Source organism: Brassica rapa, chromosome A03 (genome assembly GCF_000309985.2).
Source record: "Brassica rapa cultivar Chiifu-401-42 chromosome A03, CAAS_Brap_v3.01, whole genome shotgun sequence".
Taxonomy (NCBI): domain Eukaryota; kingdom Viridiplantae; phylum Streptophyta; class Magnoliopsida; order Brassicales; family Brassicaceae; genus Brassica; species Brassica rapa.
In genome coordinates this window covers 11,763,493-11,786,575 of record NC_024797.2, presented here as the reverse complement: position 1 = coordinate 11,786,575, position 23,083 = coordinate 11,763,493, and the positions used below count along the sequence as shown (strand labels likewise).

The 23,083-nt window shown below is 35.6% G+C and overlaps 5 protein-coding genes across 5 annotated transcripts; 1 reads left to right on the top strand and 4 right to left on the bottom strand.

The window, feature by feature from the left end:
• Nucleotides 1-208: 208 nt before the first annotated feature.
• On the bottom strand, nucleotides 209-1,286 carry LOC103858186 (40S ribosomal protein S27-2). Its single transcript, XM_009135498.3, has 4 exons — nucleotides 1,069-1,286; nucleotides 824-925; nucleotides 623-651; nucleotides 209-534 (listed from the first exon to the last, which is right to left on the bottom strand). The coding sequence occupies exons 1-4, from the start codon at nucleotides 1,069-1,071 to the stop codon at nucleotides 414-416; spliced, it is 255 nt and encodes an 84-aa protein (XP_009133746.1). The 5' UTR covers nucleotides 1,072-1,286; the 3' UTR covers nucleotides 209-413.
• A 328-nt stretch (nucleotides 1,287-1,614) lies between these two features.
• LOC103858185 (ubiquitin-related modifier 1 homolog 1) lies at nucleotides 1,615-2,496 on the bottom strand. Its single transcript, XM_009135497.3, has 4 exons — nucleotides 2,349-2,496; nucleotides 2,144-2,219; nucleotides 1,991-2,073; nucleotides 1,615-1,917 (listed from the first exon to the last, which is right to left on the bottom strand). The coding sequence occupies exons 1-4, from the start codon at nucleotides 2,369-2,371 to the stop codon at nucleotides 1,800-1,802; spliced, it is 300 nt and encodes a 99-aa protein (XP_009133745.1). The 5' UTR covers nucleotides 2,372-2,496; the 3' UTR covers nucleotides 1,615-1,799.
• An 83-nt stretch (nucleotides 2,497-2,579) lies between these two features.
• Nucleotides 2,580-4,844, top strand: LOC103858184 (peroxisome biogenesis protein 16). The gene is made up of 7 exons (XM_009135495.3): nucleotides 2,580-2,870; nucleotides 3,117-3,174; nucleotides 3,332-3,551; nucleotides 3,643-4,198; nucleotides 4,274-4,341; nucleotides 4,418-4,479; nucleotides 4,580-4,844. Exons 1-7 carry the CDS (start codon nucleotides 2,802-2,804, stop codon nucleotides 4,639-4,641), a joined length of 1,095 nt encoding a protein of 364 aa, XP_009133743.1. The 5' UTR covers nucleotides 2,580-2,801; the 3' UTR covers nucleotides 4,642-4,844.
• A 5,248-nt stretch (nucleotides 4,845-10,092) lies between these two features.
• LOC117132588 lies at nucleotides 10,093-15,949 on the bottom strand. The gene is made up of 11 exons (XM_033287304.1): nucleotides 15,812-15,949; nucleotides 15,586-15,700; nucleotides 15,290-15,496; nucleotides 14,932-15,162; nucleotides 14,425-14,837; nucleotides 13,384-14,308; nucleotides 12,653-13,274; nucleotides 12,469-12,563; nucleotides 11,908-12,351; nucleotides 10,752-11,822; nucleotides 10,093-10,682 (listed from the first exon to the last, which is right to left on the bottom strand). The coding sequence occupies exons 1-11, from the start codon at nucleotides 15,947-15,949 to the stop codon at nucleotides 10,093-10,095; spliced, it is 4,851 nt and encodes a 1,616-aa protein (XP_033143195.1).
• Nucleotides 15,950-21,585: 5,636 nt separating this feature from the next.
• On the bottom strand, nucleotides 21,586-22,795 carry LOC117132587. Its single transcript, XM_033287303.1, has 6 exons — nucleotides 22,767-22,795; nucleotides 22,529-22,664; nucleotides 22,216-22,415; nucleotides 22,005-22,131; nucleotides 21,728-21,904; nucleotides 21,586-21,642 (listed from the first exon to the last, which is right to left on the bottom strand). The coding sequence occupies exons 1-6, from the start codon at nucleotides 22,793-22,795 to the stop codon at nucleotides 21,586-21,588; spliced, it is 726 nt and encodes a 241-aa protein (XP_033143194.1).
• Between the last annotated feature and the right edge of the window lie 288 nt (nucleotides 22,796-23,083).

Sequence of the window (23,083 nt, the reverse complement as noted above, 5' to 3'; positions counted from 1 at the left end):
TGTTTCAAAGAGAAGATGTGAGTCTCTTTCAACATATCGTGTGGTTAACAGGTTCATAAAGAGTATGAACCAAACTCCACTAATATTTTACACGCAAGAAAACAAGAAACCTTAGATATTATTCAGAGGAGACGAGAGCTGGAAGCTGCTTGTGTGGAGCTAAGATGACAGCTAAGTAAATAAACACATTGATGAAAGAACTCAGATATATAATAAATAAACACATTGATGAACTGAGTAAACTTAACTCAACTCCAAGATCAAATATACTTTTAAACTCAAGTCATGAACACATGAGGTTTTACTAGCTCAAAAAAAATCATCCAAAATCAATAAAGGAGAACTACAAAGGAAGAAGAAACTAAAAGAAAAGATGTGGCTGCTGGCTAAGAGAGAGTGGAGAGCAATCTTGTTCACTTTTTCCTGAAAGAGCAACCTTCAGTGAGCCTAGCCTTTCCTCCTGTGGGTTGGCACAACACAGTCTGGCAGTTTCCACATACCACAACCGTCTGCGAGTGGCTGAACACTGTCGTACTGCAACCACACACAACCAATCATTCATCATAAATTAACAGAGTAAAAACATGGACAGATTCAAAAATAAAATAGTTCCAAAGCTTACATGTTAAAGCAGCCTTGGCACTTCACATCCTACATCAAACCAAATGACATAAAAAAGAATCTAATTAGTCTACTGCTGATTTAACCAATGAGAACAAAACTCCAACTCCATTCACAACAGTTCTTAACATCAAACAGATACAGAGAGTGATGATAAAACAGCAAAAAAAAGTTTAAAACTTTGAAGAAAAGAAAGAATTACCATGAAAAACGAGTTAGGGGACTGAATAAGACGCTTGAGCTTGTGCTTCCTCTTCTCAAGCTCAGCTGGTGGGTTTAGCAGATCAATATCGTTTTGAAGAACCTGTCAATTATTCAAAGTTACAGTCTTTTTAATCAGAACCATTTTAAGTCTCTATTAATCAAATCACGAAACACTAATTCAAAGTCAATCACAACCTAAGAATTGCATTCAGACACGACACGATTAAACAAGAGAGAACTAACCATCTTCGTTAGCTTCTAGGGATCGATGACAAGCCTCAGAGAAAGCAGAATCAGCCGACAAAATGCCTTTTTGAAAGTTGTAATCCCTTTGAACGAACAACACCACCTTTATAAACAGCACTCTGTACACTTTAACCAGAAACCGACCTAAACGCCACCAGAAATAATTTCTTTTGTTGAATAATAGTAATAATGGGCTGAAATATATTAGTTACGGCCCATTATACTTGATCTACATGGCCCATCATTTGCAATATGTGACCGGATGATTTATGTATTTGTTTTCCTCACAAATGGCAAGACTCACTGGCTACCAATTGAGCAGGGTGCGCCAAAGATCGACCAAGGAAGTAGATATTATCATGTTTTCTAATTAAATCTAGCAATGCGTAACCAGGCGATTATAGGATTGTTACCAAAACAAGTGAAGCCAAAGAAACGAACACATTTAAGTTTATGTATTTGCAGATATTACATAATAGAAGTGAAGAAGATAGATAGTTAAAAGGTTTAGAGGTGTGTATGTATTCTTCTTGACAAGACAAGTCTACAATCAGTCTTCAATGTATGTATTATTATTATTAGTAAGACAAGTCTACGACCAGTCTTCAAGTAAAACAAACACATTAGGTTCTGTCTGCGGTTGCTGAGATTACATAACAGAAGTGAAGAACATAGATAGTTTGAAAAGGTTCGATGATGAACTCCTTACTCCTCAGCTACATGTTCTTTTATCCACCGTGCAAGGTCGAGATGAAAACGATAACATCTTTGTCTTCGATAGTGGTCTCAAGCTGACCGCTAAGCTCCCAGTCACAGTCATTCACTAGCACAAGAACACCAGGTCTCCTGCACAAGAATCGACCCTTTTCCCATGTTAATAAACAATTTATATCTGATGAAAGCAGAGAAGCAGACATACACAGTATCTCCCTTGATGAACATCTCAGGCCTCTCTTTGATCACATTTGTGCGAACCCACGAAAGCAAATCCTTCATTGTTAACTAATTTCAAGAGAAAACAGTAACCTTTTTAGATAAATAATAATAATAATAAAGATTGAAGCTTTTTTACCTCTTCTACTCCATTGGGTAAATCGACGTTTACTTTATGGATCTTTTCAGAATCACAGAGCAGCTCTAAACCACCCCTATGGATCAAATCAAAGTTTTAATCAGCGAACAGGAACTATACACATATGTATATCCAATCGTTCAGACTAATCTAAGAAGCAAAACTCGGTGGGAGTTGAGAGGTTTCGAAAGAGAGAGAATCTCACCCGAATTCGAGAGTTAGTTGCATCTTCGTGGATGATCCCAAGTAACAAACCCTAGCTCTTTCTAGGGGTTTTCGTCTTTCCGGCTTCGTGGTCACTACTTGCAGCAACCAAGAGAAAGATGATGAATCACAAATCTAGTAAACGACATCGTTTCCGGTTAAAGACTCTTGGGCCTTTACTGGGCCTGAATTACACAATACTAGTAGATACTTTTCCCGATTAATGTTAAAAATGAGTCATCACAGCGTAACCGTCGATTTAACGAACTATAGATATCGACGGACAAGATTGGGTTCTAGTCTTTTCACCATCTCCAGCAACCCAGAAAAGAAGAAGAAACAAAAAAAAAAAAAGAGAATGGGATGATCTTGTTTCCGAATCTCTTCAGTGAAATAGAGATTCCGTTCGATTCCAAACAAAATCCTATCAACATTTTCTTGTTCCTGGAGCTCCATGGAAGCTTATAAGCAATGGGTGTGGAGGAACAGAGAGTATATACACTCTTTGGGATCTCTTGCCAACGTAAAGATTAATTTCTCTTCTGCTTAGTAATCTCTCTAATTTCTAGATTTTTTTTTTAAATGTTTGCTTGAGGACACGTGTTACATATAGAGTGAGTGCAATTTGAGAAGGAACCGTTTCTCTATCGAGTGTGAGAAAGTTGAAACATTTACAAAAGCTTAATTACTGAAGTTAATTTAGTGGATTTGATGCGATTGTGATCTTAATCGCTTGTTCTCAGTGTATTGAGTGTTTGGGATTTGGCAGGGATTGACATGGCTGCTTCCTGAGAAGTTTTCAGCTTCAGAGATAGGACCCGAAGCAGGTGTTTTTGTGATTCTTTTGGTAACCATTTTGTTTCTCAAGTTACATGCTTTACTTGTACCTCCTTTCACATGTTTAGTGTCTGAGATAAATTCATCTGCAAAAATGTTTCTTTTTTTCTTTCTTTTGATGAAAGTTTTTGGTAATCTTGTTTACAGTTACTGCTTTCTTGGGCATATTTACAACCATCAATGAACACATCATTGAAACTGTTCCAACCACTCGTGCTCATGTTGGACCTTCCGGGGCTGATACATCACTTTCTTATCCGCTACTAATCTCCATACTAAAGGACTTGGAAACCGTTGTGGAAGTGGCTGCTGAACACTTCTATGGAGACAGAAAATGGAACTTCATTATTGCAACTGAAGCTATCAAGTAAGTTTGGATGTGTCTGTGTATACAAAGTACAAACATTAGAGCATACTTTGTTGACGTTTTGATATCTGAGCAAATGTGAATTTTTCAGGGCGCTCGTTAGGTTAGCCTTGTTTCGGAACACTGGATATAAGATGCTTCTTCATGGAGGGGAAACACCTAATGATGACAAAGATCCTAACCAACCCGAGCTGCAAAACAGACCTGGTACTTTAGATAGGAATCGAAACCAAAATCTTTATAATCCATGGAACATGGAAGGACGGGCGATGTCAGCTTTAAGCTCCTTTGGTCATAATGCAAGAACAACAACAACAACATCTCCTACCTCAGGTTGGTCTCGAAGGATTCAACAGCAGCAAGCAGTTATAGAGCCTGCAGTGATCAATGAGAAGCGAACAACTCTCTCCGAGCTATTATCTGAGAAGGGTGTTAAAGGAGCATTGTTTGTGATGGGTGAGGTTCTGTTCATAACGAGACCGCTCATCTATGTTCTCTTCATCAGAAGATATGGAATCAGGTCTTGGATTCCTTGGGCTATATCCCTTTCTGTGGACACACTGGGGATGGGGATTCTTTCAAATCTAAAGTTGTGGGGAGATAAGAGCAGCAAGCAAATCCATTTCTCTCAACCTGAAAGGGACGAGGTTAGATATATATTGAACCTAAGTTACATTATATGTCCAACCGGTTTAACTTAAATTCCTTGTTTTGATGTTCAGCTTAGGAGACGAAAGCTGCTATGGGCGTTGTACCTTATGAGAGATCCATTCTTCACCAAGTTCACAAGGTGAGTGGGTGAAGTTAATATGCATCTCTTTTCTTGCTTCAGTTTCAGTTTCAGTCATAAACCGTTATGCTTTCAGGGAGAAGCTGGAAAGCTCTCAGAAGAAGGTGGAACCAGTTCCATTGATAGGCTTCCTCACAGGTTTGCTTTAAAGATTTCATTACATTCACAAAGATACCTATGATCACTGACACCAATTCATTTGCTCACTTTCTTGCATTGTCTCTTTGTATCTCCTCAGAGAAAATTGTGGAGCTTTTGGTGGGAGCTCAGTCACGTTACACTTACATATCGGGATCTTGAGTTAAAACACTTGTGCAACAGAACAGATCCGCATTGTTGGATTGCCTTAGGGAATGTTACAGCGTTGTAAGAAGTTGCGTTTATTTCAGTTAGGACATACAACCACACAAAGATGTAGTTTTTGATGATGAGCTGTTTGATGTTTAAACAATGGACCCCGTCCAAATAAATGAAACAAAGCATCAACGTTTTCATCAGTGCGAGTGGAAGACAACATGAACCTTCTCATTCACTTGTGTAAACCAAATTGATTTATGCTGCTGACGTGATGCTGTGCTTATCACTGGGTAGGCAAAACTTGGTGGGCAGCCAAACTCTGTTGAGTGGACCCACTGAGTTTAAGCCTGATGAAGAAGTGTAGTGACTAAACCGATGTTTTGTCTTTATTCGAGTCCGGTTTACTTCTGATCCGATCCGTTCATAAAAGTGGACAGAGAAAGAGAGAGAGAGAGAGTGGTGAGGTCCAATAATTGGGGCCTTTTTCCCCTCGACATTGTGTGGTTTCACTAGCACTGGAGAGTAGGGTCCAGTCCAGGCCCTCTTTAACTCGTTATGGTTTTGTAGCCTTTTCTTTTCTTTCTGTTCATGTGTTTGGTAATGGTTCAAACCGGTTAAACATTTCAATCAAAATTATAAATTTGAATCAAATTGAGAGTGAAATTACTCTTGATTTGGTTAAACATGTTACTGTTCTAGCTCTGCTTTTGTATTGTTATCTTTTGTGTTGAATTTTGGATTGAACAGTGTTCCAAGTACAGGTACATGATTGTAAAAGGGATTAACCGGTTTTGTCCAAGGACGATAGGATGTTGGAGCCCAGGAGAGGATTATTCCAAAGACACTAATTAGCCTTTTTTGTGTGGCGCCGCAGCCTTTCGACCTACATCAAGTCATCAATGGGGTCCAACCCCATGTATGGGCGTTTAGCTTTTTCCATAAAGAAATCTTTAATAAAAATTTCAACGGTTAGAAAAAGTTAAATCTGACGGCTTATAATTAAAAATGTTGATGGGAACTATTATGATAAGCGAAATGGATCAAATGAATTTCCACAATATGAAGCAAATTGCAAATACTATAGTATCTCTGCTAAGACCCCACTGGACAGAATGGTCCCTGTAAAAAGTAAAAACTGATAGAAGATGAAACAATGGAACGGGATCGATCCACGTGGAAGTATCCTAATGGCTCTCAAAAGCTCAATCCAATATTATAAGAACCGTTGATTTTTCCCCGGATAAAAATAAAAGAATTCACCGTCTTTCTTGCTATATACTGTATACTAGGATTAGACCCGCGCCTTGCGCGGGGTGAGATTTTTTAAAATTTTTTAAAAATTAGGTTATAAGATGAATATTACTGATATGTGGTGGGGTTTTTATTAAGAGATATAGGATTTTTGTTTTTTCGTTATATAAGTATTTATAGATATTGGAAGATTAAATTGTATTTACAGTCAATGATCTTTCTATAAATATTTTTGTTTATTACCGAGTATGTGATATATTTTTAGTAAGACAAATAAAATAGCATACCATTTTTTTGGTAACTAATCTTATTAAAAGATTTATATTTGATTATTGTAAAGACTTTAACACAACTTAATAGAACTTGGAATTAAAAAAAATATTTCTCACAACATTTATGTAAATTATATTGTCGTAACATATATAACATAATAGATGAGTTGAATAATTATAATGGGCCATAATAATAAACAAATAAATTGAAAGGCCCGATTATATTTGTTCCTTAATTATGATTGTCCAATATTTGAGGGGAAAAGCAAGTCATTGTCTTAACACAAATTGCAGATATATTGTTTCCCAAATTTTTTTAATTTTTCCCATATTTGCCGTTCCCGAATCGACTGTTTCGTTTATCACCGTCACAGACGATTCCAAAGCGATCTTCTGATTTATCTCTCTGTGCAATACGTATTCCCGTTCCAAACCTAATCAATAACAGCAATCGAAGGTTACTGGTCTTCCACAGAGTAAACAATCGATTCAGAAAATGAGAAGCTATAAGGTTAGTCAAGTTGATAATATTTTGAGATCTGTAAAATCAATTATCAATTGCAGGGAGTTTCATTTGTTTCGGTATTTATTTTTCAATCGGGTCTCGAATATAGGTTGAAATCTGACATAGCTTTCACAGAAAACCTAAATCCATCGTTTACCTATATGATTTCAACAAATCTAAATTCTATTTAGGAGTATCTATTTGAATTCAAATGCTTGATAAAAATGTTAAAATTTAATGATTGTTTGCTTGATTGAAATAGAATTTTTATGATTAGTATTAAAAATTCTTTGCTTGATATGAGTATACTTAAACAATCAAGCAAAGCAAAACTTTGTGAATTATCCTTAAATGTATTTGAGTTGACGATATATTTTAGTTTATATTGAATAAGAGTTTCACATTGCAGAGAAAGATTGAAGAGGTGGGAACTAAGGGTGTTTTTTCAGACAATAGGACGTCTACTAATAAGGTTAGCATCAACTGTATTGACACAATAGTGAGATAATTAATTATACGACCCAGTAAAGGACGCACTTGTGAAAAATTAACTATCATTTAGCATTGTAAAAATAGAGATCAAAATAAATTTATCTTATGTTATAAAACCCAGGAACATTATAAAGCAAAATCAAAAACTGAAAGAAAAAAACTGAAAACGATAAAATGTAACACCAAACGTCCTCCTCATTATCCCTTCGAATGCTTGTTGCAAGACATCAATAAGCATTTGGTGGAATCCTGTTAAAAAAAGGACAATTTTTTTTAACAAACAGTAGAGATATTTAATGATATGAACAAAATCGTGTTTTGTAAAGATATTAATGCTCTTACAGCTGACGAAAAGCTATAATCTCCGGAATATTGGGTTCGAATTCAATCCTCGAACATCCTTCAATGTTCGTGATGAATGTGAATCGACCTAATGAAACATAAAAAAAATATTTTGGTAAACACGTATAATTTAAGAACCAATTTTACAGCGTATAAATTAAGTATAAATTTAACAGGTTTAAAACAAAATTTATACCTTGGAGCCTTTCGATTTGCCAAAAACTCAAGACACACAAAACAACATTTGCTCTTGTATAATTCCAGTAAGCATCAATCTCAACAGCGTTCCTTCCATATGCAACACAGTTTAGATGTTTATACCTGTAATGTTAAGAGTCATATCATCTTAGGAAAATAGTAAATGTATTGTGTCATAAACAATGGATTAAAGTAACACTTGAACTCACCCAGGATTGACCAAGCTAAAACGCATTTTTGGTATCATTGGCCCTCCAGGGGCTCCAACATGTTCTAGATCACCAACACTCACCATAGCTCCGTAGACGTCTATTGAATAGAGTAAACATAAGTGATATGGGATAACACAATGTAAAACATAAATATACATATGAAAGTGTCAAAGAAATATTATTAACATAAGGAAATTTGACGTTTAAACTTTTAAAAACAACATACCTACAGAGTACATAGGATGTGCAAGGCCTCTCAATATGGTTTTAAATTCTTTAAAACCATAATAGTTGCAATCAGTTCTTGCTGGGACGTTATTAATAATAGTATTCTCACCAGTAAATACATGGAAGCGGTTTGTAGTAACCCTAAACCGGCAGAAATTATACATTAGTTTGAAACCATGGATCTCATACCATTCTCCTTCAAACATGATGCATTCATTTCTGATCATTATTTCATCGACAATAGTTCCTAGAACCGTGTTACCCTGTATGCAAACATAAAATTAACAGTTAGAAAAACGACCAAAAAAAATAATACAGTATAAACGGTAATAATATCAATCATACTTTTTCATCACCCATTAGCATTTGAGTTTCCCCACGGATTATTGCAGAACCATCCTTCCATTTACTGATTACCTTCACTCTGACTACAGGATTTTTGAGGGGGAGCTCAAATTCAGAGAAAAACATGATAGAGCTCATGAGGAAATTGTAAGTTGAAAGAGTTTGATCTTTTTGCTTTTTACTCCGAGTTATTAACATATATATAGGATACCAACTATAGGGCATCGTAATATTAGACTTAACATATTGTATTTTCCGAAATTTATTGCATTCAGTACGCGGAGGGAAGAGTATATACTTTTCGCTTGCGAAGCAAGTTGAGATCGTCTGGTATATATGTTACAATAAAATTTCTGTCCAAATTAAACAATAAATCTTGAATATATTGTAACACATTAGATTAAGTTTACTTATTTAGACACGTTAGATTAAGTAAACTAATTTAGATACATGGGTGGCTATAACAGTAATATAAATCTATACGTATGGTATTTTTGATACAGAATGCCAAAAACGGATATTGCAATAAAAGAATTTTTGATTCTATACTATGTTGGAGGAAGGTATATAAATATAAGTTTATGTAGTCATTCTTTTCGTTTTAGTAAACCAAATAGGGAATATTAGTATAGTCCACCTTATAGAGCCCATATTAAGAACCCACTAACTTACTTCACAATTCGGTTACCGGTTAGAGAAGCTACAATATAATTTAGGTTACACCATTCTCTACAACCAGACATTAAACCAACAGTTAGTTAAATATCGAATATATAGATGAGTTACCGAAACTGTATTGTTATGTGAATAGCTGGCGTTCTGCGCCCAAAAATTAGAAGTGCAAAATAAACTAAACTGGAAATCGCAAAAGTAGACAATGTTGCATAAGTCAGTGATTTATTTAGGTTCAACTCTAACTTTTGTACATCCAAATATTTATGGTTTGTTTAGCACACGAAATGATAATTTGTTAAAAAATTGTTTCGGTTTACAAAACCAACTAAGATATATTAAGAATTTAATCGAATATAATTTCTTTTTTTCCAACCCCTGCTAAACATTAAAAAAACTTATTCTATTATGACAGGCTTAAATAAAGAAGCAGGAAGTTTTGATATAAAGTCAAGCGAAGGAGCAACTTCACACCTTGAGTTCACCATGCATCCAACGTACATGAAAATTATTAGGTGAGTTTCTCATAATGTCAATAGAATTAATCCATGTAGATTGCTGTTCAAGTATAGATAATGAAAAGTAATTTCGTCGTTTCTTTTTCGTATAGCTTCACCAGGTTGCTGGATAACTTTAGAATGATAATCTCGCACACTTCCTTAGTCACTGCCGTAATATTGGTTCTTCCCTATTGAAAATACATTAAACCAATCCTATATTATTGCCACGATAAGAACAGTTATATTTATACACAAATTATACAAAAACTTACATATGCTTCTCGTAGTAGTTCCAATCTTCAGAAAACACCAAAGAACAATACCATATTTTCTGCATATTATAGATAACCACATTGATAAGTTTTGAATTTATTCAATCCGAAAGAGTATTAGGCAAATAACGAATAGGTACCTGGATTCTTGAAGGTATTGTAACTTCACATTTCCTTGTCGAAAAGGTTTTGAAAAACCTCCTTGTACACAACATTCATCGTCGACAATTGATGATTTCCATCTTTGTCGGTAATAAGAATCTTTAACCCCCTCCTCGACTTGACCCGAGAAACAGCAACATACAATTGTCCATGAGAGAAGACTGGTTTAGGAAGATACAACCCAACATTGCCTAATGTTTGCCCTTGGCTCTTGTTAATTGTCATTGCAAATGCGACTTTAAGAGGAAACTGCCTCCGCCTCATTTTAAATGGAAGGCTTGCATCTGAAGGTTCAATCAGAAGACGATGTAAGAAGACCTTCTCTCCAACTCTAGTGCCCGTGATGAATTTAGCTGCGATTATATGGATTCCAAGTTGTGTTATCTGGAGCCTAGTGCCGTTACATAAACCTTCCGTAGGATCTATGTTCCTTAAAATCATAACCGGTGTACCAATTCTTAGTCTTAGAGCATGATTAGGCAGTCCGGAAACTTTAATGCTATTCAAAAATTCAGGGGAGAAGACGGAATCATCTTTCGAATTCAAATCAGAGGGATCAATGCTGTCTGAGCTTAAGTAAATTCTTTCCTCACCTAAGAAAAAACGAAAAAATATGAATAACATGACAAATTAAATAACATTAAACTAACATGGGAAAATACCTTTTAGACGATCAAGCATATAGTCGTTAATTACTTCTACATCTGCGTTGGTGGGACATAAGATAGCTCGCTCTTGGAAGAAAACTGGATCTTTCGAGTCTTCGAACGTGTTCCCATAAACTTCAGAAACAATAGCTGCAATTGGTTCTTTGCATTCCTTTATCAACAAATCTTTTGGAATTTCTATCATTGTTTCCCCAGTATTTGGTTCATTGATCTTCCCATTTCCTAAATCCAGTATCCATTTCGAGAAGGTCTTTATCTCTTCAGCCTGCTGCGGATCAGTTTCAGCCATTAACCTCATGTTTTTCGTTAGTTCCAATACCTTACAATGCTTCCATAAATAGGAAGAATTAAGAGTTGCCAAAACAATGTCAGGTCTAGATCCTCTCGGAATTACGGGTAAAATCTGTCGAAAATCGCCTCCGAAAACCACAACTTTACCACCGAATGGTGTTCCCTTCTGACTCTTCATAATATCAGCCATTGTTTTATCAAGAGCTTCGAAGCAATGCTTACTCATCATAGGTGCTTCATCCCATATAATCAGAGATGCTCTAGCTATCAGTTCTGCCTGATTACTACCTGGTTGTATCTTGCAAGTCGAGAACTCATCTGGATTGATCGGTATGCCAAATCTTGAATGCGCAGTTCTTCCACCAGGCAGTAAAAGTGATGCTATACCACTTGATGCGACATTCAGAACAATTTCACCTCGTGATCGAATAGCAGCTGATAAGATATTCCACAAAAAAGTTTTTCCTGTCCCTCCAAAGCCGTAGACAAAAAAAACACCGCCTTGTCTGTTAAGCACAGCACCAATTATCTGATCATAGATTGACCTTTGCTCATCTGTCAATTTCACAATCCATTCATCATGCTGTGAACGCAATTCAGCTTTCGGATAGTTAAGCTCTTCTTGTATCAGAAGATTTTCCGTGAATGATTGTGAGCTCTCGGCTGGTTTTGGCATTGTATCCCAATTATTCAGCGAACTGTTTTTGGTACGTAGTATGTTTTCGATCAAAACTAACGTACAGTTTAAGATCTCTTCCTCACTCAAAATGAGCCCTACAACATACATAAACACTCAAATGTTATAAAGAACGCTGCAATTACAGTAGTCTTATACGTGTTAAAACGGATTGATCAATACCAGGATAGTTTCTTCGCTTTCTTTCATTGTAAAGAACATCTTCAGATAACAAATCTTTCGTTGCTTCCCATACCAATCTGGGCGACGATAAACTACCAGATAATAACATTTTGACGAAAAAATTTCGAACATAACCAGATGATGCCCAGAAACTAATCTCTTTAAGACCTTCAATATACTCTTTGTCATCGTCCAACAATCCACGGGCATAACATGCATCTTCATAACTGGGTTGAACAATGCCATCAACAGTCTTAATATCAGCATAACACTTTGGCCCTCTTACCTTATTGAGTAAAACCCTCAAAAAGTATAGTTCCCCGGAAGAAGGAGATACAGGCGCCAACCTCCCTATAGCAAATCCTTTTTTCCGTGGATTCCATGCTTTTATTTTCGCGTCATAGACAAATTTCGTTGGTAGTTCAGCATATGTCAGTTCTCTTGCTTCAGGGTATCTAATACAACAGTCAAACCAAGCCAAAAACATTGTTTTTGTAGCCAGCGCCCGATCGATTACACTTTTAACCGAATCCCCTTCTTTGTAAATAAGTGGTTGCTCACCTTCTAGATGGAATGTAAGTTTCTCAACAGGTGTAGATCGATAATGCGTTGGAAAGGCTAAGATTCTCCACGCAGACTCGCAAGTTGATATGTATCTACAATGAAACCAATTATCAAGTTAGAAACTGACAATTATCTATATAAGTTAAACGACACAATAAACATTACAATCACAACGAAATACCTCGCATCGAAATAGTTCTTGATTTCATCAACTGCTGGCTCCTCGGTAACATCTCCAACGACGGTATCACGTAACTCAGTTTGTGGTCCGTTACACTCGGTCTGTGCTTGGGAACTATTTCTCTGTGTAACAGTTCCTGTAATACGGTCTTGTCCTTTATTAATGTACTTGAATAAGTACTTAATAGATCTAGACTGATTGCACCACTCGACATTGATGTGTGCATTGTAGGCAAGTAAGAGCTTTTTATTGTAGGGGACCACAAATCTGTTATCACACTCCACGCCTTTCTTCTCTATAAAAGCACCGTTATCCCTTCTACGATATACTGGATAACCTTGGGCATCAACAGTGGTTTTTTCCACATTTTTTCTAGGAAAGAATTTGCTGCATTTCCCATCTTGCATACATGGCGAACCACTGTTCACAGAACCGCATGGCCCATGAATCATTAAATCTTTCACAACTTCGTATAACCTTGGTTCAGTTGCTTTATCAGGAATCTCGGCTGATATCATCCTATCAATATCATCTGCTTGTGGTAGCTTGTGCTGTGAATCCATAAATACCAATATATGAGCATGGGGAAGACCTCGTTTCTGAAATTCAACAGTATAAATTGCTGCAGACAAAAAAATACAGATGTGTAAACCATATGCTTTATCCCTTCACATAATATCTTAACAACCCACAATTATATAAGTAAAGATTTTGAAATTTTAAAAAACTACCTGACACTGTTTTCCCAAGCCAATGCTTCTTAGTTAGATCATCCATTAAACTATCCAGCTTAACTTTGAATAGTCTACAACACAGCTCAGGTCTATCCTCAGATCGAAGATTGTATTGATCAAAATACCTTTTCAACTCTGCCCATTTAGGATTACATGTAAAAGTAATGAATAGATCCGGAAATCCATGGTATTTGCAGATAGTCATTGCATCTAGATACATTTGATGCATATAGCGAGGCCCTCCTGTGAAAGACGATGGTATAATTATTCGATTTCCTTCAATAGACACACTCGAATTTCCTTGATTTGCAGCCTCAACAAACTTACTAAACTTCAAAGTTCTAAGGTTTGACTGATTTTTCCTTATAAACCGAAGACGATGGGATTCGATCATTGTATATGCATCAACCAGAAATTGCTGAAGAAGACGTCTTGAAAGATGAAGAACCTGAGACCCAACTTTTCGAACCTGAATAAGATAGGCAAAGTACTCCCTCATACTGATATTAGGCTTCTTGTTTTTGAAGGGTCCTGTGAAACCATGTTTAATACCTAAACGAAAACCATCTTCACCATACGGGAAAATAAGTGGATACTGTAGGGGCAAATAGCATGGATGCAACTCACTAATCCTTTTAAGCTTCCCCGAAGTTTTTTGTAAGATGATATCACGCTTGTCCATATTTTCTTGAAAATCGCCAACAACTAATGCGGCAACTTCAGAAGAAGTGGGCAGGTTGTAAACTCTTCCATCTTGAACACGGGTGTGGATTAAGACCAAAGAAACGTCTCGAGTTTCTTCTTCATCATTAAATCTATCCATACTATTGCGAAAAGACTTGACGTGCACATTACATTCCCTTAACATTTCCATTATAGATTCAACCAAATCTGGACGGATTTTTGCTTTCCAGAGTTCCCACTGCAAATAATAACCATAGACAATTTTGAGAAATATATGTGAACATGGTTTGGTCAAAGAACCAATAAAATAAGTCTAATTCATGACTACCTTAGAGCAGATAAACGGTTCTCAACCTCATTTTGTGTATCATGAATATACAACTGCGAAAACTTGGCTTTCTCGTTTCGATTTGGCTTCATACTACCAATTAAGTGATAATTCTCCCCATGAAGCTTGAAAATCTTAGGACCTCTCCCTGAGTTAATAGAGTTATCAATCTTCCCCCCGAGTGATGTAAAAGAAAACATCATATTGATTGGTCTTATATTATCCCGATAGTGCTTGCTGATAGCATCATCACTTGTAAGAAGCTTCTTAAGCAAGGCCGGTGGTTCCTTTAATACAGGGAGCTTAACCTTTCCTTTCATACAGCACATTGTGAAAATAGGAGTTTTGGTTTTTCTCCCCTTACTAATTCGCTCATTGTACCAAAACAGAGCTCCACAGATAGGACATTCGTGTGTCAGATCTCCATCATCTTTGTAAGCTAAAATACAAACGAATACATAAATAACATAGTTTGACACGCACTAAGGTGTTGTATTTGTTGTCAAAAAATATAAGTAAAATTATAACATTACCTTCTTCTTTATGTGGCAAAGGAAGTGATTTCTCCAAAGCACTGGAATTTGCCGTTCTGTTGTTTTTAAAATTGTTCCCACCAAAATGCTTTGTAATGGATTCTACAACCTTATTAATGTTTGCTTGACGCTGGATCTTCTGCAAAATAGTAGCGTCTTCACATGTGTCCGAGTCAGTTTCTTCGTCATGTTCTTCATTACTTGAACAGTCCCATAATTCATCCAATGAATCTGTTAAAATTTCAATATAGTCAGAGTAATATCTATCAGTCGCAGTAATAGAGGTTTTAAAGGTTAGACTGTAGTAACAAATCATAATATATCAAGTCAACTTATTAACCAATTTTCAAACACATACCATCTGAATCAGATTCATCGGATATAATATAAGATCGCCCCTCTGCTTCATGCAGGTCTTGTTCTGTAGATTGTGAGGGTTGAACCTGAGTTATAACTGATCCAGGATCCGGTGTAAATTGTAAGGGTTTAGACGATGCATAGCTGGATACACCAAGAAAAATCCCTTTTTGTTTTGCTTTCCGAGAAGATAGTCTTACGCCTTTTGCTGTTCATATTTTACCAGATCATAAAATAGCCAACACGTATATATAACGTCTTAATGGACATTTTGAAGCAATACTAAAATTTACATACCTTCTTCTTCGGGCCCCAGTAATAAACACTGATTCTCTGTCATGGTCTCCTTTGTTTGGCTTCTACTTGTATTATTGGCGCTTGAACATTGGGTAGATTTTGGCATGTTTGAGAACTGTGCACAGGACCATTTAAATCTCTCAAAGATGTTACAACTGAACCTGTTCATAGTGATACAATCAAACATTAGAAACAAACATTATTGCTTTTGCATAATTTTATTTACCTGATGAGACATTACTTTGCCACCCCCTCCTCCATCTGAAAACTGTTTGACTGTCTTCCATGTGTATTCTTTTCTGTCCCATAACTTCCAAAGTCTCCCCTCGTCGAGTTTCTCCGCGCACGCACCCCAAATTAACATTAGTTATGTCAGCAAACACATTTTGCGGGTTCGTCTTACGCTTCTTAGTAACGGGTAAAGGTAAATTTTCCCGTTGAGTAGCATCTGCAAATGTGCAGAAATTGAATATTCGTTAAATGTAGTTTATTTAAATAAATGCTTCTGGTTTGAGGTTAAAACACTTTCCTGGTTTTTTCCTCTTTGAACGTTTGTTTGCAGAACATGACCGTCCCAATAACTCGACCGAACTCTGACCAGTATTCTTCTGTCCGTAGTACAAACTATCGTTTTCTGTACATCGTTCATCAGTATTAGGTGCAGAGGTTGTCCTTTTAGAGTAATTGTCCACATCTACATCGATATCAATAGAAAGGGTGATTTATTAAAAAACGGTATATATAAACAAAAATCTTTGACACTAAAGAGAAAGAATCCTACAAATATTATACATATTAACTCAAAAACTTAATAGAAATTACTGTTTGTTGTATCAATCCCGTCAGAGGCGATAGTTAAACTATTTTCGTCTGTTCCAACAATTGGATGGTTCGCTGAAACGGGATTTTGCCTTTTGGTTGAAATGATTTCACGCCTGTGTGCTCTAGCAGCTCGGTCCAAAGTTTCTGGACGATGTGGTAGTGGTTCCGTGTTCTTATCTGAGACAATCAACCATTAATCATAAAAGATTCCTCATTAAGAAACTGCATACATAGTGATGGACATTTTTATAGATAGTTGAACAACCAAGCGAAAAAGGTCAATGGCAGACGATATGTTAGAATACATACGTAATTGTCCTCTTTTTCGGATAGTCTAAGTCGTCTCTGTGCTCTTGCCAGTTTTTGAATATGTGGATTATAGAAAACATATTCTCTGCCAATTCGAACTCCTCTTTTGCTTGATAATTTAGAACTCTGAATCTCATCATCTATTGCAGAAGAAATTTGTGCTGCAAGTTGAAATTATAAATATTCCATATATCTTTAGAAAAATCCGACTCAAACAACATAGATATGGATGACATACTTTGACTGATTAGCTCTGACACTCGACCATTACATAAACCTTCTGGAGTTCTGCCCCTGCGTTTTTTCCTCTCCATCGCTATAGAAAACGTGGTTAGGTTTGGTTAATGTTCGGCTCTAGTGTTTTACTTCTCCATTGATGTGTACCATTAAGTTAGCCTATGTGTTATTGACTTACCTTAACTTATTATGTCCATTTACTGAGATTATATATTTATACCAAAGGTACAATATAGTATGTACAAATCTTTACAAAATAAAAAATATTTAATTTTTTCCAACTCATTTTAAACTTATAAATCTTTTGTGTAGAAAACATTTATAACGTAAGGTTGAGTTAACAAAAAATTTGTATCATATTGCCTTCGTTTCTTATAACTTATTTTTATGCAGGACTAATCCTCTTAGTGAAGGGCAACCGTATTGATGTTGAGTTGGACTCTTATCTACAATTGACTGAATCTCCTAAATCCGTTCATTGGAAGCACAACTTGTAAGTTTTATAAAATTACGGGAAAATAGATTCAGGTGCGGAACTGACAATGGTAGATAGGACTAAAAACCGGAGAGCATATGAAGCGTTGTTTAGTGATTATGGAACAATAAAGAAAAATTTCTTGTTTATAGATACTAATATATAAGCAGAACTTTGCACCGTCAAAAAAAAAACAATTTTATGCAACCATATTGAAACAAAAGAGGCTTGCCATTAATTATAAAACACCAACATAAGTATCGAATATGAAAAAACACAACATAAATATTTAAAAAAACTAACATAAAACTTAGAAGTTGCGAAAACATAGTTAAACAAAAGCAGAAGCCTCTATCTTATAAGAAAGCATTGTACCCACTTCAGCCACTTTTAGCAAACTTCTCCTTCTTAATCATCATGGAACCGGTACTCCTCGTAACAGAATTCTGGTCATTGATTTCTTCCAATTCAATATCGACTGCCCTAACACGTTTAGCAGGAGTCAGATCGTCAGACTCAAACTGCTCAGAAGCTGAACCTTGATTAGCAAGAGAGCCTGCCGATATTAACCAAATGTAAATTAAAAAAAAACCATGACATATGTGTTATAGCAAATCTATTACGGATCTATTACGGATCGCCAACTAAGTAAGGATGGCCACAAACCTCTGGTGCATCGGATTGAGTATCCATATCATGAAATACACCTTCGCTTCCCTGATAATGTCGTTTAGAATAGGTGAGAAATAATTAGAAATATGCAATTAGGACCATGTAAGTATCAAAAATAGAACTCCACGTACATCTCGACAGTTGCTTTCTTCAAAATCTTTGATCAAATCTTTGTTAGTGATCACCTTCAAAACCTTGTAGGTATCATGTTTGTAGACAAAGTTCTCCCTCTCGATTTGAATTTTGAATAAGCACGTTTTGCCAATGATGGTGTTAAGAACCGAGGCAGCACATTGGTTTCCTCAATCTACATTGAGATAAAGAAGAAAGTACTTATATTTAAGTTAACAGAGATGTAAGGCGCGGGTCTTAAACGTTTAAATATGATCTATAGGATCTGAATCACTACCTCGACTTTTTCTGACGGACCAGCAATCTGCAAGCATGGCTTGTTTACCAGTTGCACAGCAAGACTATCGAACACCATTAGTTTTGTGTTGCTTGTGTTATCAAGCACAACTAAATGCAATTTATACCTATAAGATTTGTTATTACAATTAGTTACAGGATGTTAATATTCATATAACACATAAAAAAAAACTGAAATTTTAAAAAGTACCTTGGAACTGTGACAGGATTGTAAGCGTTACACTTTACACAATAATATGTGTGCTTCAGATCATCATCGTCATTACCATCATCGTCCTTGACCGCATAAACGGTCGAGACTTTTTTAGAACAGACTTTGCAGCTCAGATAAAACCACCCCATATCAGAATCAATACCAGCGATGGTGCACATCAGAATACACTTTTCAACCTATTCAGACACAATATAGGAACTATAATGAGATAAAAAAATTATAAATAGATATATATATAAGTTGTAAAACTCATTTTACACAATAAACATCTAAAATTGAAACCATTATTTTGAAAACTAACCTGTTTTGTTTCCTTCATTTCAGCAATGGTTTTTCTTGGTGTATGGGTAAACAAATCATCTTTATCCGAAACACCTTTCGCAATAGCCGCGTACTTAGACTCCACGATGGCTAAAGGGAGCACATCTTTAGGCAAACTACAAAAAATAAAACCAATAAACAATATATCAAAGCAAACACTGAATATCGAGTCAATACATAAAAGTTGTTTATATATTGCAAAATATTGTAACATACCTATCAGTGAACTTTCCAACTTCAATCATTGGAAGATTCAAACCTAATTCACTCACATTGTAGGCATTGCTGACACTTCTTTCTTCTGTTGGAAAAAGCAGCATGTCAATGAATCTACTATGGGTAATTTAGTTTTCAATTTATAGAGGCATACTTACCCTTCCACTCTTTGATTTTCCCAAATCGTAAAACCAAAATGGTACAATGCTCATCTCGAACCTGCATCGCCTCATTAACATCACAGGCGAATTTACCCCAAAGAACAACCGGAAGTTTATCATCGCTGCAATACAAAACAAAGTAACAACGTTTAAATAAAAAAGCAAATCAGGATTAGTATAAATAAAATAATAAACGATCAATTTTAAATAACAAAAACTTACTCCGAATTGCGCAACTGTAAAGAAATCTTCTCTGTTTCTTTCCCATTGACATTTAGATGTTCAAGATGACTGATTTCAATAATCTGCCCGATTAAATCTGAAAAACAGACACAAATGTCTAGGTTAAAATTGCTAAATAGAACCATTACGCATAAGTGATAATTCACGATAACTTACCAACCAAGAAATCGGCTGAAAGAGTACCATCTAGTACTTCTTTGAACTTCACTGGCTCAAAACCAGATAAATCCTCAGGCAGTTGCTCACATGGTCGTACACGTGTTGTGGACAGGAAGCTAATCCGGTAAGCATGATTAGTGGTTCTGTAGGAACCACAGGCATGCGTGACAACAAAATTGATCAACTTCAAAGACTGTCCTTGTCTTAGGAAGTGATCGAATTGTGCAACCAACTCCCTTTTAACCGATGCATGAATCTTAGCACCCTATGTAAATAGCAAAATAGACAAAAGACTTTCATAAACGAAATAAAGGACTAACGTAAAGTACTTTAAAGGCGTCCAAAGAATCCCGTACCTTAACATCGCAAAGAACCATTTCAATAGTTTCACCTCCAGCAGCTGAGTATTGTTTCCACAACCGGATGACTTTGACATTGATCTTCCACATAGTTTTGAAAGGCTTAACATCAGCGACTGGATTGATAGACATGGTTTCTAAGCTGTGGATTTTTTTTTTGCTTGTTTGCAAGTTGATGTGTGATTCGATGAGTCGGAGCATTGTTTATATATATGTCGTGTCTAGGTTTAGGAGCCATAATAATTACCAGAAAAGGGTCAAAGGAAACTACATATTTTATTTTCCTTATCTCATATATCACATTAACATCCATGAAACCTTGGTGTCGAAGCAAACGTGATGGCCACTCCATCGTTAAATGGTACTTAAAGTTAAATATTATTTTTTCTTTATCTTCTTTTTATTACATTAATGATTGCAAATTTCGTTCCTAAACTAAGTCTCAAAAATATAGGATAAAAGTGATGGCCAATCGAACATTTAAAGAAATCACATAGTTCCAAAGTTAAATGTATACCACGACATATACTTACAACCTTATTATATGTAATCGAATAACCACATTACATGTGACAATATTAAAATTTTTTATGGTGGCATAGAAACCCCTATATATTGTAACATGTAAATCTACATAATAGTTATCAAGATAAATATATAAACACAATTTGCATTTTTTAAAAACATTTCATTACGGATTGACCAAAGTTGTAATGTCATGGACCGAGAATATACATACTAAATCACTATAATAAACTGACTTTTCCGGAAAAATAGATTCAGGTATGGAATTGACAATGGTAGATAGGATTAAAAACCGGAGAGCTTATGATGCGTTGTTTAGTGATTATGGAACAATTGCATAAATATTTCTTGTTTACGGATACTTATAGATAATCAGAACTTAACACAGTTGAATAAAATCTATTTTATGCAACCATATTGAAACAAAAGAGGCTTTCCATTAATTATTAAACACCAACATAAGTATCGAATATGAAAAACACAACATAAATATTTAAAAAAACCAACATAAAACTTAAAATTTGCGAAAACAGAGTTAACGAAAAGCGGAAGCCTCTATCTTATAAGAAATCATTGTACCCACTTCAGCCACTTTTAGCAAACTTCCTCTCTTAATCATCATGGAACCGGTACTCCTCGTAACAGAATTCTGGTCATTGATTTCTTCCAATTCAATATCGACTGCCCTAACACGTTTAGCAGGAGTAAGATCGCAAGACTCAGACTGCTCAGAAGCTGAACCTAGATTAGCAAGAGAGGCCTGCACATATTTCCAAATGTAAATTTAAAAAAAAAACAATTAACAACCAGTCAAACTTATTGCAAGTCTATTACGGATCGCCATCAATAAGGATATTGTCAAACCTCTGGTGCATCAGATTGAGTATCCATATCATGAAATACACCTTCGCTTCCCTGATAATTTCGCTTAGAATAGGTGAGAAATATTCAGAATAAGCAATTAGATTTATATAAGTATCAAAAATAAAACTCCACTTACATCTCGAGAGTTGCTTTCTTCAAAATCTGTGATCAAATCTTTGTTAGTGATCACCTTCAAAACCTTGTAGGTATCATGTTTGTAGACAAAGTTCTCCCTTTCGATTTGAATTTTAAATAAGCACGTTTTGCCAATGATGGTGTTAAGAACCGGAGGAAGCACATTGGTTTCCTCAATCTACATTCAGATAAAGAAGGAAGTATTATATGGTAGTTAACAGAGATGTAAGGCATTAATATACCCGTTTAAATAAGATCTACAGTATCTGAATAACTACCTCGACTTTATCTGAAGGACCAGCAATCTGCAAGCATGGCTTGTTGACCAGTTGCACAGCAAGATTATCGAACACCATTAGCTTTGTGTTGCTTGTGTTATCAAGCACCACTAAATGCAATTTATACCTATAAGATTTATTATTCCAATTATTTACAGGATGTTTATATTCAAAATACACATAAAAACAAAACTGAAATTATTAAAAGTACCTTGGAACTGTGACAGGATTGTAAGCCTCACACTTTACACAATAATATGTGTGCTTCAGATCATCATCGTCATTACCGTCATCGTCGTTGACAGCTGGAACGGTCAAGACTTTTTTAGAGCACACTTTGCAGCTCAGATAAAACCACCCCATATCAGAATCAATGCCAGCAATTGTGCACATCAGAATACACTTTTCAACCTATTCAGACAGAATATAGGATAATTAGAAAAAAAAAAACTTATATATATAAGTTGGAAATTGAGTTTACACAATAAACTTCTAAAAGTGATAGAATGATTTTGACAACTAACATGTTTTGTTTCCTTCATTTGAGCAATGGTTTTTCTTGGTGTATGGGTAAAGAAATCATCTTTATCCGAAACACCATTCGCAATAGCCGCGTATTTAGACTCCACGATGGTTAAAGGAAGGTCATCTTTAGGCAAACTACAAAATATTAAAACAAATATACAATTTATCAAAGTCCACACTACATATCGAGTCAATGCATAGAAGTTGTTAAATGGTGAACAAAATATTATAACATACCTATCAGTGAACTTTTCAACTTCAATCATTGGAAGATTCAAACCTAATTCACTCACATTGTAGGCATTGCTGACACTTCTTTCTTCTGTTGAAAAAATCAGCATGTCAATGAATCTACTATGTGTAATTTAGTATATAATTTATAATGGCATACTTACCCTTCCACTCTTTGATTTTCCCAAATCGTAAACCAAAATGGTACAATGCTCATCTCGAACCTGCATCGCCTCATTAACATCACAAGCAAATTTACCCCAAAGAAAACAACCGGAAGTTTATCATCGCTGCAATAGAAAACAAAGTAATCACGTTTAAAT

Coding starts and splice junctions, on each gene's coding strand:
- LOC117132587 (XM_033287303.1), bottom strand. CDS start 22,795: ATGATTGAAGTTGAAAAGTTCACTGATAG. Junction 22,416..22,528: donor AAATGAAGGAAACAAAACAT/GTTAGTTGTCAA, acceptor CTGTCTGAATAG/GTTGAAAAGTGTATTCTGAT. Junction 22,132..22,215: donor AATCCTGTCACAGTTCCAAG/GTACTTTTAATA, acceptor TAAATCTTATAG/GTATAAATTGCATTTAGTGG.
- LOC103858185 (XM_009135497.3), bottom strand. CDS start 2,371: ATGCAACTAACTCTCGAATTCGG. Junction 2,220..2,348: donor CAACTAACTCTCGAATTCGG/GTGAGATTCTCT, acceptor TTTGATCCATAG/GGGTGGTTTAGAGCTGCTCT. Junction 1,918..1,990: donor TTCATCAAGGGAGATACTGT/GTATGTCTGCTT, acceptor ATTCTTGTGCAG/GAGACCTGGTGTTCTTGTGC.
- LOC103858186 (XM_009135498.3), bottom strand. Junction 652..823: donor CCCCTAACTCGTTTTTCATG/GTAATTCTTTCT, acceptor GGTTTGATGTAG/GATGTGAAGTGCCAAGGCTG. Junction 535..622: donor TGCCAAGGCTGCTTTAACAT/GTAAGCTTTGGA, acceptor GTGTGGTTGCAG/TACGACAGTGTTCAGCCACT.
- LOC117132588 (XM_033287304.1), bottom strand. CDS start 15,949: ATGTTAATTTGGGGTGCGTGCGCGGAGAAACTCGACGAGGGGAGACTT. Junction 14,838..14,931: donor TTTGCCACATAAAGAAGAAG/GTAATGTTATAA, acceptor TTTGTATTTTAG/CTTACAAAGATGATGGAGAT. Junction 11,823..11,907: donor AAAGCGAAGAAACTATCCTG/GTATTGATCAAT, acceptor TGTATGTTGTAG/GGCTCATTTTGAGTGAGGAA.
- LOC103858184 (XM_009135495.3), top strand. CDS start 2,802: ATGGAAGCTTATAAGCAATGGGTGTGGAGGAACAGAGAGTATATACAC. Junction 2,871..3,116: donor CTTTGGGATCTCTTGCCAAC/GTAAAGATTAAT, acceptor GGGATTTGGCAG/GGATTGACATGGCTGCTTCC. Junction 4,342..4,417: donor TTCTTCACCAAGTTCACAAG/GTGAGTGGGTGA, acceptor TTATGCTTTCAG/GGAGAAGCTGGAAAGCTCTC.